The sequence below is a fragment of the Leuciscus leuciscus genome (genome assembly GCF_965113295.1).
Source record: "Leuciscus leuciscus genome assembly, chromosome: 15".
NCBI lineage: Eukaryota > Metazoa > Chordata > Actinopteri > Cypriniformes > Leuciscidae > Leuciscus > Leuciscus leuciscus.
Window position 1 is genome coordinate 15270509 of NC_138739.1, and position 13344 is coordinate 15283852.

The 13344-nt window shown below is 36.7% G+C and overlaps 1 protein-coding gene and 1 long non-coding RNA gene across 5 annotated transcripts in view; one reads left to right on the plus strand and one right to left on the minus strand.

The window, feature by feature from the left end:
- Nucleotides 1-12141, minus strand: part of LOC309476103 (SLAM family member 9-like) — a 42548-nt gene extending 30407 nt beyond the window's left edge. The window contains exons 1-6 of one of the 4 annotated variants that reach the window (XM_082139291.1): nucleotides 10898-11175; nucleotides 10071-10391; nucleotides 9536-9829; nucleotides 9288-9386; nucleotides 6977-7050; nucleotides 3488-5014 (exon numbers count right to left, since the gene is read on the minus strand). In XM_082139291.1, the coding sequence (XP_081995417.1) occupies nucleotides 4964-5014; nucleotides 6977-7050; nucleotides 9288-9386; nucleotides 9536-9829; nucleotides 10071-10391; nucleotides 10898-11102 (1044 nt within the window). In that variant the 5' untranslated portion in view covers nucleotides 11103-11175 and the 3' untranslated portion in view covers nucleotides 3488-4963. Of the gene's footprint in view, nucleotides 1-3487; nucleotides 5015-6976; nucleotides 7051-9287; nucleotides 9411-9535; nucleotides 9830-10070; nucleotides 10392-10897; nucleotides 11176-12099 lie in introns of those variants that run through there. The other 3 variants (XM_082139290.1, XR_014197927.1, XM_082139292.1) reach the window with 3 other exon arrangements.
- The window catches only part of LOC309476444, a 247752-nt gene that overhangs the window by 224062 nt on the left and 10346 nt on the right, over nucleotides 1-13344 (plus strand). The gene's annotated exons all lie outside the window — the stretch shown is intronic.

Below are 13344 nucleotides of genomic sequence, written 5' to 3' on the forward strand. Positions count from 1 at the left end.
GGCAGTTTAGTTTCATGTTTCACATTTCACCAATTCAATTGGACGAGTTTTTCAAATTCGACGCGGAAAGAGGAACCGTTGGAGAATAAACAAACAGTGTCGTACAGTAAGTGAATGAAGTGGACGAGCACATTGTTTTCTGAGTACGCGCACTCCCATATTTTCCCTTCACTAGGCTGAAAGATTAGACTATTGTGCAATTTTTAGCAATGTTTTTCTTTTGTGGCTTTGTTTTATAAACGCCTTACATAATAATAGCTAGGTCACCCTTTTACTTTCTGTTTGTGCGTTTCCGTTCTTTTAATTTTCGCTACTTAAAAGGATAGTTCACCGAAAAAAAAAACCCCGAAAATTCTGTCATCATTCACTCACCCTCACCCTCATGTTTTTCTAAATCTATATGAGTTTTTTTCTTCTGTTGAACACAAAATAAGATATTTTGAAGAATGTTGGTATCCAGTTGACAGTAGCCATTGACTTTCATAGTAGCCTATTTTTTTTCCTACTATGGAAAGTCAATTGCTACACCGTCAACTGTTTGATTAAAACATTCTTTAAAAATTATGAATGTGTTTAACAAATTATTTTAATAGATTTAATAGATGAGCACCTTTGCATTGAGTTATTTTAAAATTATGGCACAGGTTGCACCAGACATGAGACGTACAAATCAAGATGCAACACGTTCTTAAAATTCTATAGGGTCCTTACTGATTTCATATGTGTGTTAGTTTGGGAATTAAGGCTATAGTATCATACTAGTAGTATGCACATCTTAACACTTTGTTTACAGAAAAGGAGGTGGGGGCGGACCGTCCTGAGACGGACCTCGCATGTTTCATGTTTGCAGTGACGTGCGGTCTGGGTAGGCAAACTAGGCACTGCCAAAATAAAAATAAAAAATTGTTTATTAAATAATAATCTTGTATCTGTATTTTTACTGTTTATTCTTGTGATTTATATGTGTGTTATTCCAATTGTTTAGAAGTTATGATGACAAATGTAGCAGTTACGCATAATTAAATAAAAAAACAAATGGTAGAACAAGCAGTGCTTTTACTGTCCATAAGCAGTACTGTTTTACTGACAAGCGATGCGCACTTCGATCCTGTATTCTTCAATATGTACGGCAAAAAGCACAATCTGCTGTGCCTTTTGACGTAAATATGTTATGCCAGTAAACATCTCCGTTACATATCAGACATGGACCAGATATTACTGGACAAGCCATTTGCCTTCATATTCAATTGAGCAGTGTGTGATTTTACTTTTGCTGACTGACAAACATAATTGCATTCTGATGCTGGAGTGGACAACTACTGTGCGTGAGAGAGAGAGAGAGAGAGAGAGAGAGAGAGAGAGAGAGAGAGAGAGAGAGAGAGAGAGAGAGAGAGACGATATCCTGATTTGTACATTTCTTGATATGCCGCGTGTAGTAAATGGGACAAGGTTGTCCAGTAGAGGGCGGCATGGGTTTACTTATGTTACCTTTTCTCCTGATGAGTGTTGCGTGTTGCTCAGTCTGTCATCTGCTGAGGCGGTGTTAAGATCTCTTTGTGGGAGACAATGAACTGTAAGTTTGCAGATCTTATACATGCACACACAGATACATTACACGTGACCGCGTAGCGTTTTCAAAGCTCTGCTGAAAACGTCTAGCTGAAAACTTATGCTTGAGCGTTTTGGCAGCACAGCAGAGTGCGACTTACCCCACCATAATTGGGGGGTACTGCTCCTTCACTTCTTCTATGACCATCATGGTCCACTACCATATCAATCCCCACCGTGATCGCCTTGCAACATGTGTTGTGCAACACACATACAAGGTCTAAACATGCGACAAACTGATAATCAGTAGACTACAGAATATCTCATTGTTATTATATATCCAAAAGAGAACTGTTTTGATCAACTCCCAAAAGTTAAAAGTTAAGTGCACTGAAATACCATTCTAATTACTAGTAAAAGTAATACCTTTACAAGAAGCCTATTGCCTATTTCAGAAAATGTTGTACATTTTAAAAATAAATTCATTAATCTGGTGCACTTTGAGTCACCCGAATCCACTATTAAAAAGAAATAATCCACCCGCAAACCGCCTATATTTAGATATCTGCCTCTGAGCATCACATTACAATTATTCAAATTCTTAGTGTTAAGCATGATAATATGGTAACATATCTCACTGAAGTAGGCTGATTTAAAATTAACATTTATTTTAAAATAAAAGTTCTTCTTTTGGAAAAATTACATTTCCTTAATAGCCTAAACAGAGGCTTTACTCCCTTCAAGCTTAAATTGTCAATGTTTCATTACATCACTGTTTGAAAACACTCAGAATAATTTTTTGTACCTTTATAAAGGGCATTTTCCCCTAATTTTATTAAATGTATGCTCCATCTTTCATTTCAAATTCTTAAATTTGATAAATATATTCAATTAAAATAATTAGACACTGGCTGTTACCAATAAAATTTAATAATTTACATTGAAAAATTATAACTGTATTAAATTATAGATTATTTTAAATATTTTTGAATATACAAATAAGGAATGTTGAAAAGAATGATACTTTCTGAAACTAGCGTTTTGTCATTCAACGTTGACACTTGCTTGAGAAGTTGAAGTCGTTCTCTATCTCCGTTGCTTCTGGCCACGCTGGTTAAAAATGGTACGGTCCACAATAGGGGTGTCTGAAATCGCTTTACATTAAAATGTTCCTACAGTGAAAATAGGAGTTGACTTGTATTGTAACTGTAATTATATTTTTTCACAATATCAGAACAATTAACTGCCCCCCCCAAAACTGATATTTCTTACCCCCCAGTACCCCCTATAATTCGAACTATGCAGCACAGCATTTTTTTCAGTTGAGACTTTATGATACGGAATATCTGCGAAAGTGTTACTATAGTATCTAATTTCACACATATTTTGTTTCTGTGTTGATTCTATATTAAAATGTAGATAATGTATTGTATTTTCTCTGGGTCTTGTTTTAAATTATTTTGTTCCGTTATTATACTTGTTGTCCTCTGTAAGTTGACGTTGTAGGCTACTACAAGCAACATGTAGCGGTTGGTCGGTGTGGTATTAGTCCCGCCCTTCCTCCACTGTGATTGGACGGTTTGGTAAAAAGTGACAGTGATGAGCGCTGCGTTTTAAACAAAGTTGAACCTTCTTCAACTCTCTGCGACCGGTAAAAAACGCCGGGCGTCATTTAAAATAATGAGTATTTTTATTGAATTCTGATTGTTTTGAATTTACACTCAGTTTGAAAAAATTATAAGTTTATTTAAAACTGTTACAGAACACAGCCTGAAGTAAAATTGAAATTGAAAAAAATTTGCATTTTGCCTTTAGATGGCAGCACTGTTATGCTACTGAAGAAATAGTTTGTTGGCAGCATTGCTAGTTAATTACTCCCCAAAACTGATGGAAACAAAATAAATTATGTGGCACTAGAAATACAGACACTAGAAATAACTTCTAGCCTACTATGATAGAAATATCTACTGAAACATAAATATACAGTTTACAGTGAGATGCATATGTCTTCCAACATCAATTTTAATATTTCACAGACATATGATATTTTCACTGTTTGATAAGAGACATTTGTTTTGTCTGTCAGACATCATTGCATTCAGTAGGCTACTTTATTTCACAGTAATAATAAGCTGCTTTAGTGTAGAGCAGAGGTTAAACTGTCAGCTTATATGAGCAGAAATGAAAAAGCCTTTCAACCACACGCTATTCATGAACACGCTACTGACACTGCAGACGTGCATACACAAAGACATAACATGAAGCACAAACATCCACAGACACATGCTCATGCAGAAGCTGTTTGCCCAGCCAACAATTCAAACCACATCTCTGTACAGATGTAAGTGAATGAAAAAATAAACGAGACCACAGCCAGGTTCACTTTGACTCCTTTTCATGAGTATTTTTTCATCTATGTTTTGCACTTGGAGATTTAAACAGTCTCAATTTGTTGAGATTTTAAAGGTCGTTTAAAGTAATTATTTACTCACCCTGGTGTTGTTCTAATGCCATATGCCCTTCTTTCTTTTAAATACCACAAAAGGGGATTTTTTTTTTAATGTCCCGGGAACAGGACATGTTACGTTGGTAAATATAATGGCAGTGAATAGCGACCAGCATCAAGCTTTAAAAAAGACGCAAAAGAATTACAGAATGATCCCATGTGTCCTTGCGGAAAAACAATGGACAAGGATAAGAATTTCTTTAAATAATACATTCATTTTCTGTTTGTTTTTCACCAAACCCCATCATACAACCCCAGAACACTTGAAATATATATACGACACTTGAAATATATATACGACACGTGAAGCATGGGATCATTCTGTGATACTTTTGTGTTGATGCTGGTCACTATTTACTGCCATCTACTGTATATTGTGAGTGGGACATTTTTAACAAATTCTCCTTTTGTTGTCCATAAAAGAAAGAATGGCAAATGGAATTAAAACAACACCAGGGTGAGTAAATGATGACTTAATTTTCATTTAAGTGTGAATCTGTCCCTTTAACAGTTAACATGAAAATGCTCCAATGGGCCAATATCCAATAATTAGATAATAAAAAAATAAAAAAAAATAAAAAACATTTATTGCATTTGTAGTCCATTGCTGAATATCACATTTCAAATCCCTCAGAATGATCCTGCTGTAGGTCTGCTGGGATTTCTTGATCATAATTAAGGTGAAACTAAGGCAAAACTGAAAAATATTCTGCTGAAAATAAAAATATTAAAATGTTTCCTCTTTTTTTTTTCTGGACAGAATTTGTGCTACATTCATTGGACAGTAATGATTCTCACCAATCCCAGAACTCAACCATATAGACTCAGAGTCAGACTTGTTGTCTCAGGAGGTTCCTAGTGAAATGATCATACAGCTGATTTTCTACTCTGAGGAAGACTGAAGTTTGATCATCTCATTGAGATTGCTGCATAATCCACATGATCCTCCTCTTTGACTTTCTGTAAAAATGCAACACAAGAAAAAATTATACAAATATTTAAAACAAGGCAATTTTTGAGGTTCAATGTGAAATAAAGTTTTTTTTTTTGTCTAATAACAGTGATCATGGTTCTTTGAACATGAAGAAGCTTGAGAAAACACCATAAAATATCTACTTCATTAATGTATATCAGTGGTTCCCTTTCAGTCGCCTCACGTTCAACGTAGTCGACATGTCGACTGATTGGGATCACGCTTAGGGGAGCCTGTCATCTTCGAGTATTGTTAAAGCGAGCCAATGCACATTGCATCACACGCAATGCACATTATGAACATATACGGATATGTCCATAATGTGTGGACATATCCGTATATTGTCCACACATTATGTCCACACAATTGTCTTTCGCTTCAGAGCCGATCAGTTCGAGGTCTCTGAAGAGTGTTAAAACAAGCTAGTGTGTCGGTGTTCTTCTGGAAGACTCTCCCAATGCTGGTGTTTCTACAGCGAGTTGCAGCGGTGATCGCGAGCTATTGAAGCTCTCAACTGCTGTTCTAACAGCATTTTATTTCTAAGAGTGTTTGTTGTCGGCCGGTTGAGGGCGGAAGTAGTGAGTGCTTCACTGTACAGTGTTGCCACTGTCATTCCCCTGTATGCTCCGGCACTGGTGACGGGTCCAATTTCCTGAAAGAGCAACACGGGTGTGTTTGCGCTGCGGCTTATTAAAGATGCCATTCCATCCATGCGTTTCTGGGTGTGGTAGGGCTCTGTCCCCTTCTAACGGTCACAATAGCTGTATCACGTTTTGGGGCTTAAAGCACACTGAAGCAGCTTTTGTGGATGAGTCATGTTCTCACTGTGGGAACATGACCATCGCGTCGCTGAGATCTGCGAAGGTGGAGTCCCATTTCCATGCCCTGCTCTAGTGTTTCTTCTGGGCCTACTTCTCAGAAGAAGGCTGGAGTGCCACGGGAGTTGGGTGATCTGAGGATCACAGTACAACCTCGCTGCCTCACCCCGGGTACATCTGTGGTACCTTTGGTTCCTCTGGGCCGGTTCGTAGAAGCCCAGAAAGTGCTCCCAACCAATCCAGCTGGCTCCTCCCTACCAGCAGACTTGGCTATACGATTCAGTTCGGCTGGCGTCCGCCCAAGTTCAGCGCTATTCGTTACATTTCGATGTTCAGCGAATGTGCTTCTCTCAGTCCTACTGCCGATATGAAGACCGGCTTCTACAGCCCGTACTTCATTGTACCCGAGAAAGGTGGTGAATTACGGCCAATCTTGGACCTGCGTCTCTTGAGTCGGGCCCTTTACAAGCTTCCGTTCAAATTGCAAATGCAGAAACGGCAGACACAGCTGCAATAGAACGGCTTCCTCCAAATATCTAATCAGCCAATCACATGGTAGGAAACAACTCAATGTATTTAGGCATGTAGACAGTCAAGTTCCAAACTGAGCATCAGAAACAGATGAATTAATGTAACTCCACAACAACTACATGTATCTGTCCACTTACCATTCAGAAAGGTCCAGGTGCATCTAAAAGTTGCAACCTCTTCCTGAGTCTCTCTGTAAGGCTGCACTCGCTACTGGTTATTTCTGAGATTTTGGATGAGTGAGATTATTTGCATGTTTTTTTATTGTATCCTAAGCTTGTGTAAAGGATCAACACTCTTCTCAACAGGGGCGGGGAGGAGCAGCTCATTTGCATTTAAAAGGACACACACAATAAATGAAGTGTTTATGCTCGCACCCAAAAAGGGGCAAATCTAAAATAATCGTAGTACAGGTAATACCTTATTTGGACCTACATTAGGCATTACAGTTTTGTTTTGTGTTTTTCATACTGAATGAAGATTATGCCTTAATGACGTGTTTTTAAGTGTGTGATTTCATCATACAGACAAAGACACACACAGACAAATCTAAATCTTACTCACTGCTGAAATGAGACGGACACACAGAATAAAGGATCTTACCCATTTACGTGTGTTTCTTTTGTAGAACACTGGCTCTGCATAAGTGGTCTCTTCTGCACGAGTCTCTGATGTTTCTGCAATAATGACAGATGCATTAAAACAACAAAACTCAAACAATTCCTTTTCTTTACAAAATATGTATTATTATCAAGGCTCAAATGTGAGTGTTAATGCACACAATCAATTAAAAAAACGTAATCCTGCAATTATAACAGCATTAATATTTAGTAGTTTTTTTATATATATATATATATATCTGTTTTACGCACATACAAATATTTTTCCTTAGCAGAGTATGCAATAATACTAATTATTTTCAGATATTCTTTACACAATTTTCATTGAGCTAATGTTGTCACCCACCAGTGAAACAACATCATTTATAGAATTATTGAGTTATGTTTATTTGAACACTAGCATTTGCATTATTGGTGCAAAAAATAATAAATTAGATTCTTTTTTTTTCTTTTTTTTTTTACTTCTTTTTTTCTTTTTATTAATGCAGATTTGCATTTCTGGGTTTGTATTTCCAGTGGGTTTTAATGCAGTTTGAGAGACTTTTTTTCTTTTTTCTTTCATGAATCAGTGTCAATCATATGGATATATATTCTGATATAAGTGTAATCTAAAGAAGTTGCCAAACACAATAACTACATATATGAGTTTAGTAAAGAAAAATGAGGCTGTAAGAATTGAGAAATTAGGAGATGCCGGACAGTGTGATTGAAGAGCGACCAGACGCTGAGAGAACAAAGAACCTCTCTGGAAATTAACATTTGAACTAGCCCTCGTGCACTATTGAGACGAAAGTCTCACCTCCGAGTCATCCTAATCTACATATCTTTCCCCCTCTCTCTCATGCTCAGATCACCTGAATTCACCCAAGAAAATGTATAGTTTAAAGTGAATGATTAACATCGAGTATTATACATATTTAGTATCATTTGAAATGTCTCATTGCGACTGGTACAAATGTCTCATTTCCAACTAAGTAAAACAAACGTTTTTTTTTTTGTAAACCTTTTTTTGTAACTTCTGAATGCAAATTTCCATTGTTAAAAGATGTTTCCAAGTGAAAGAGGTCCAGACTATATAATGAAATGCAGCAGGGGATTCGGGGCTTTTCTGTATTTCAGATTAGCCCGTGAGGCTGAGAGTGAGATCTCTCAGCCTCACGTATTTCTTAATGTTGGGTTGCATCGTTTCTTTTTATTCCAGAGCATTTGATGTTTTGTATCGATTATCTTTGAATTGATTATGAAATTGGCATGATACATTTACCTGACATAATAAATTGTTACATTTGATTAGTTTAACTGACTTTGACATTATTTTCATTAAAGAGTTAAAAGGAATAGTCAAACATTTCACTCACATTTAATGATGCACAGATATCATTAAAACCTTTTCATTTATGGAGTCAGATGAAATAACGAGAGAATACATATTCAAATGTATTGCATTTAATCAAAAAATACTTTGCTTCGAGAAAAGGACAGTAACACGTATAGACCTTCCGCGCTGGTCGGATGCCGGTTTTGGGCCAATCGAGCGCAAGCTTACAAAGTGAACTACAAAAAAAAACTATGAGGATAACTGTGATTAAAGGAACTAGAAGCTGTTAACTACAAAAAGCGTGAGGAAAACTCTGATTAATGATAATTAGGACTATCATTCAATTTAAATATTAAGGGTGGGAGATATGGAAAAAATTTCATGATATGAGTTATTTTATTTCATGATAATGAAATTTATCACAATTTAGCTATTTTTGCTTTAAATAAGGTTATGATATCAACGTTTTTGATACCATTGAAATTTCATAATTCTCATCACCAATACCAATAAGACATAAACTAGCTACTGTGTTTACAAGGATCCTTGCAAAGACGGGCATTTTGAAGTGTGTGTATTTGCCCATTCAAGCCCACTAAGATGCAAAATAGAACTCAGTTCAGTACGGCTTTATGTGCACACTTCTCTCAGACAGAGGTCGGAAATACCTCAGACATGCACGCATACACAGAAATTAGTTCCCTTTCACTGCTTTCACACAGTTCTTTCATGCTTGAACGGTTTAAAAACACGTACTTTTAAAATCGCAAGTCTTAAAAAGGCATTCAAATGAACTTTTGTGAACATGCAACACAGCAACATCACATCAGTTTAACCGCGATAGAGACAATAGTCCAAACTAAATCTCATACCGGTTGACAAATTTCTACTGGTTAATTATGCCTAGAGGTATATTGCCCACCCTTATTAGAGTATATTTTAAGAATACTTGTTTAAATCAGTAGGTGTTACTTGCCGCCTTGATCAGTTTTTCTGTGTTTCCTGCAGATCCAGATGATCCCAAATCCTGCAACAATCATCAGAGATCCAGCAGAGATCAACACTATCAGAGACACTGCGACTAAGGGGTTTGAAGGCTCTATGAAGATGTTGTAATGACAAAGAGAAACAGACAATGATGTAAGTGATTGTATCCATCTGATCAAAATCAGTAAATCAGAGATCAGGTCAGTAAATAATCACCAATATTCATCATTATTGTACCTGAATGTGTGTGACAGAGTGTGTTGATGTCCAGATGTGTGGTCTGGTTGCTGATGGGAATGTTCAGCACACAGCTGTAGGTGTTTTTATCCTGATATTCCACCTCCAGAGGTAGAGAGAGACTGATGCTGAGATCACACACACTGATGCTGGACAATACACTGAATCCTTTGTACCAGGAGAGAGTCGCATCACACACATTCAACACTGATGAACACACCAATGAACATGAGGATGATGATGAAGAAAGATTTTGTGAAAAATCTCTGATAATGCGAGGTACGGGCAAACGAGCTGGAAAATGAGAGAATAAACAAAAATATAGATAAAAATCAACAGTCTTATTTTTGTGCAGTGTGTAGAATGTCAATGAGTGTTTCTGTCATCTTAAACTATAAAATTATTAAACTGTTAAAGAAATATTCTGGGTTCAATACAAGTTCAGCTCTATACAGCATTCATTTGTGGCATTATGAAAGATCCCTTTAATAAAACAACAATTTGTGATGGACAGGATAAAATTATCTCGACTCACCATAGACAGAAACACTGAATGTTTTTGATGTCAGTTTCGCTCCACTTTTCAGTAGTTGATAAACTCCAGTATGTTCAGTTGTGGTGTTTGTGATGGTCAGAGATCCAGTTTGATTGTCCAGCTTCAGTCTGTCTCTGAATCTCCCATCAGGAACATCTTCATATGTGGAGAAGGTTTGGTTCTTTCTTTTGATTTTAGCTATCAGAGACTTTTCAGCTCCAAATGCCCACAGTATATCTTCAACTTCATGCATTTCTGTAAGATCAGTGTTTAGAGTAACAGAATCTCCCTCTATCACTGACACTGAATCACCAAACACACCTGAGAACATGAAGAGGAACAGATTAAGAGTCTCGTTGGTTTACAAAGCCTGAAATCAGTTCTAGTTTGTAACATTTAAACATGAACTGAAAACCACCGTAAAGATCCAAAAGAAAAGACACGTTTATAAATTGAATGTGTACATTGCAAGCTGCTCTATCTCAGTCAGAGATATTTATATGCACTGTAGAAATTTCAGTTATTTTCCATAACTTGTTACATTTTCATCAGGTCTAGAAATCACATTTTAAGTTTCTGATCACAAACAGAGCCCTGAATCCAAAGTTAGTAGATCTCACAGTAATTATTCATCAGATAAAAGCAGATAAAAATAACATAATTCAGTAGCAGCATTATTACCCAGAAACCTTATTACCCAGAAACAGAAAGAAATTAAGTAGTAGAAATGTTTGTATTAATTACCAATCAGGTTCCACCAACTCAAACAGAACAAAACAAGCGTGTGAAACATTTTCTTCAATAGTTTAGTGAAAAGTCTGACCTACCTTTTGCTGAAAGACATTCATCTAGTATGAGAATCCTCCTCCCCCAACAGAATCTGACGACCTTACACACACACACACACACACACACACACACACACACACACACACACACACACACACACACACACACACACACACACACACACACACACACACACACACACACACACACGTCTGGTTCACTATCTTTGTGGGGACTCTCCATAGACTTAATGTTTTTTATACTGTACAAACTGTATATTCTGTCCCCTTACACTAACCCTACCCCTAAACCTACCCATCACAGAAAACTTTATGCATTTTTACATTTTCAAAAAAATATAATTTAGTATGTTTATTAACCCATTTCCCTCATGGGGACCCTAACCCTAACCGCTGGTTGGTCCCCACAATGGAGGTGATCTCAGGTTTTACTATCCTTGTGGGGACATTTGGTTCTTCTGGCACTTATTAAGGCTTCAGCTGTTCTTTAACTGTAGCAAGCATTCTTAATTTTTATCATTTAACATTGTTTTTGAACTAGTAGTTGTCTGACTGTGTTTAATATGTAAAAGTAGAAGAATATTGGATGAATATTGTATAAACTAAAATTGAGACTTTAAAATTGTAGTATATATTTATTCAGTTCTCAGTTTTTGTGTATGGAAAAACCAAAGTTCAAAGTTAAAAGTATCTGACATCTGAGTCAAACTGAAAGCCGCTGCGGTCGGCTTTCTTCAGAAATATAGTTTGATCTGTTGGACAAACAGCATATAGGTGAAAGTGGACATTCAGAGTGTGTCTGAGACCGTTTGTAGGTGAAGAGTTTCGTCTCGCTTTATGAACAGCCTTTTGTGACTCTTTAATCTAAGGAAACGTTAAACCAAGATGAGAAACTGTGTCTGACACCGAGGGAGAAAAACAAAAACATTATGATCATATTTAACTACCACTCAAATGTGTATTTTGTAAAAGTCATCTCTTTTTAAGAAAGTGATTGCTCATATAACCCAGGTATTAAAATAAAACATTTTTAGGTGAAAATTAGTCAACAGCTCACATTAAACGCAAAGTTTTATTAGAAACTGTTTAAATTATATTTATTTTGATTATTTTAATTCCTTTTATGTAAAGCATGAATTACCGTTGTGTATAAAATGTGCTGTATAAATAAACTTGCCTACTATAATTTTACTGTAGTACTAATAACTGATGCTGTTTACCATGGTATTTTGTTGTTGTTGGTAAGAACAGCATCACACATACCATAGTTTGAACTTGTTATGAATTGGCCAGTGTTTCATTTAAACATTAAGTACACTAAAAGCAGTGTGTATACTGCCCTACAAAGGCAAAACGCCGTAACATCATGTTTGGTCAAAAATGAGTTAGTGTCATTTTTGTGGTATTTGAGACCTCCTTTATCATGTGAATAAATATCGTGAGTCAATTTGATTGTTTTAACGAGAAAATAAAGGGCCATGACAACCGTAACTTCCAAAACCATACGAGAAACCACAGCAGAACACCGTAACAGTTGTTACGGCTCTTTGCCTTTGTTCCAGCACGCTGAAGTTGAGTTACGGTGTTCTGACTTTGTTTAGCCTGGCATCAAGAGAGATGTTACGGTGCCGCTGTGATGTTACTGTACTCTGGCTTTGTCATACTGTCAAATGTGGCGCTCTTTAATTGTCACCAAACCACGTAACATACACACAACACATCTTTGGCCAGACTAACTGCTCCAAGTATGCAATCAGAAACAAAGCAAGGTGAACAAGCCATACTTAGATGGTATGCAAGCTAATAGGTTGTCATAAATGTTGTTATTTTTGTTCAGGGCGATGGTTCAGATCTGTCAATATCAGTGACAGCCCGGAGCTAGCTAAATTTAATCTGTGTCACGTAAGTTAGCGCTAACGTTGACACTCGCCTCACATCAGACGCCGAAACCCAATTATTAAATACACAGGCATCCTACCTTTCCATGCAATCCGATATAATCCATGGAAGATGCATAATCCATAATCCATAGCAATGCACGTCATCTGCTGTATCCACAACAATCCATACGTGTTTGAGCCATATTTCCTTCTTGCAGGTGTTCATGTCAGATCGTACACAAATCCATATAGCACTAAGCTAGTTATCGCTAACGTCCGTACAAAGTAGGCTAACCTAAATGGTAAAAGTAATTCCAACTTTTTTTCGGTTGACTCTGTCTATATTATCTCAGAAATAAAAAGCAGTAATCCAAGTCGAGTTCGTTGACTGTGCATCTTGAGCAGTTTGGTGGCCCTTAACCCTTTAACTGTCACCGTCATTTTAATTCAACCTCTAATAAACGCATAAAAAGAGCGCATATGTGCGTTATAGCTGGCAGCCGCATCACGAATCGAGAATCCATAATATTTTTGTTTATATATATATTTTTTTAAATCTGACTTTTTTTTTTTAGATAATTTAAT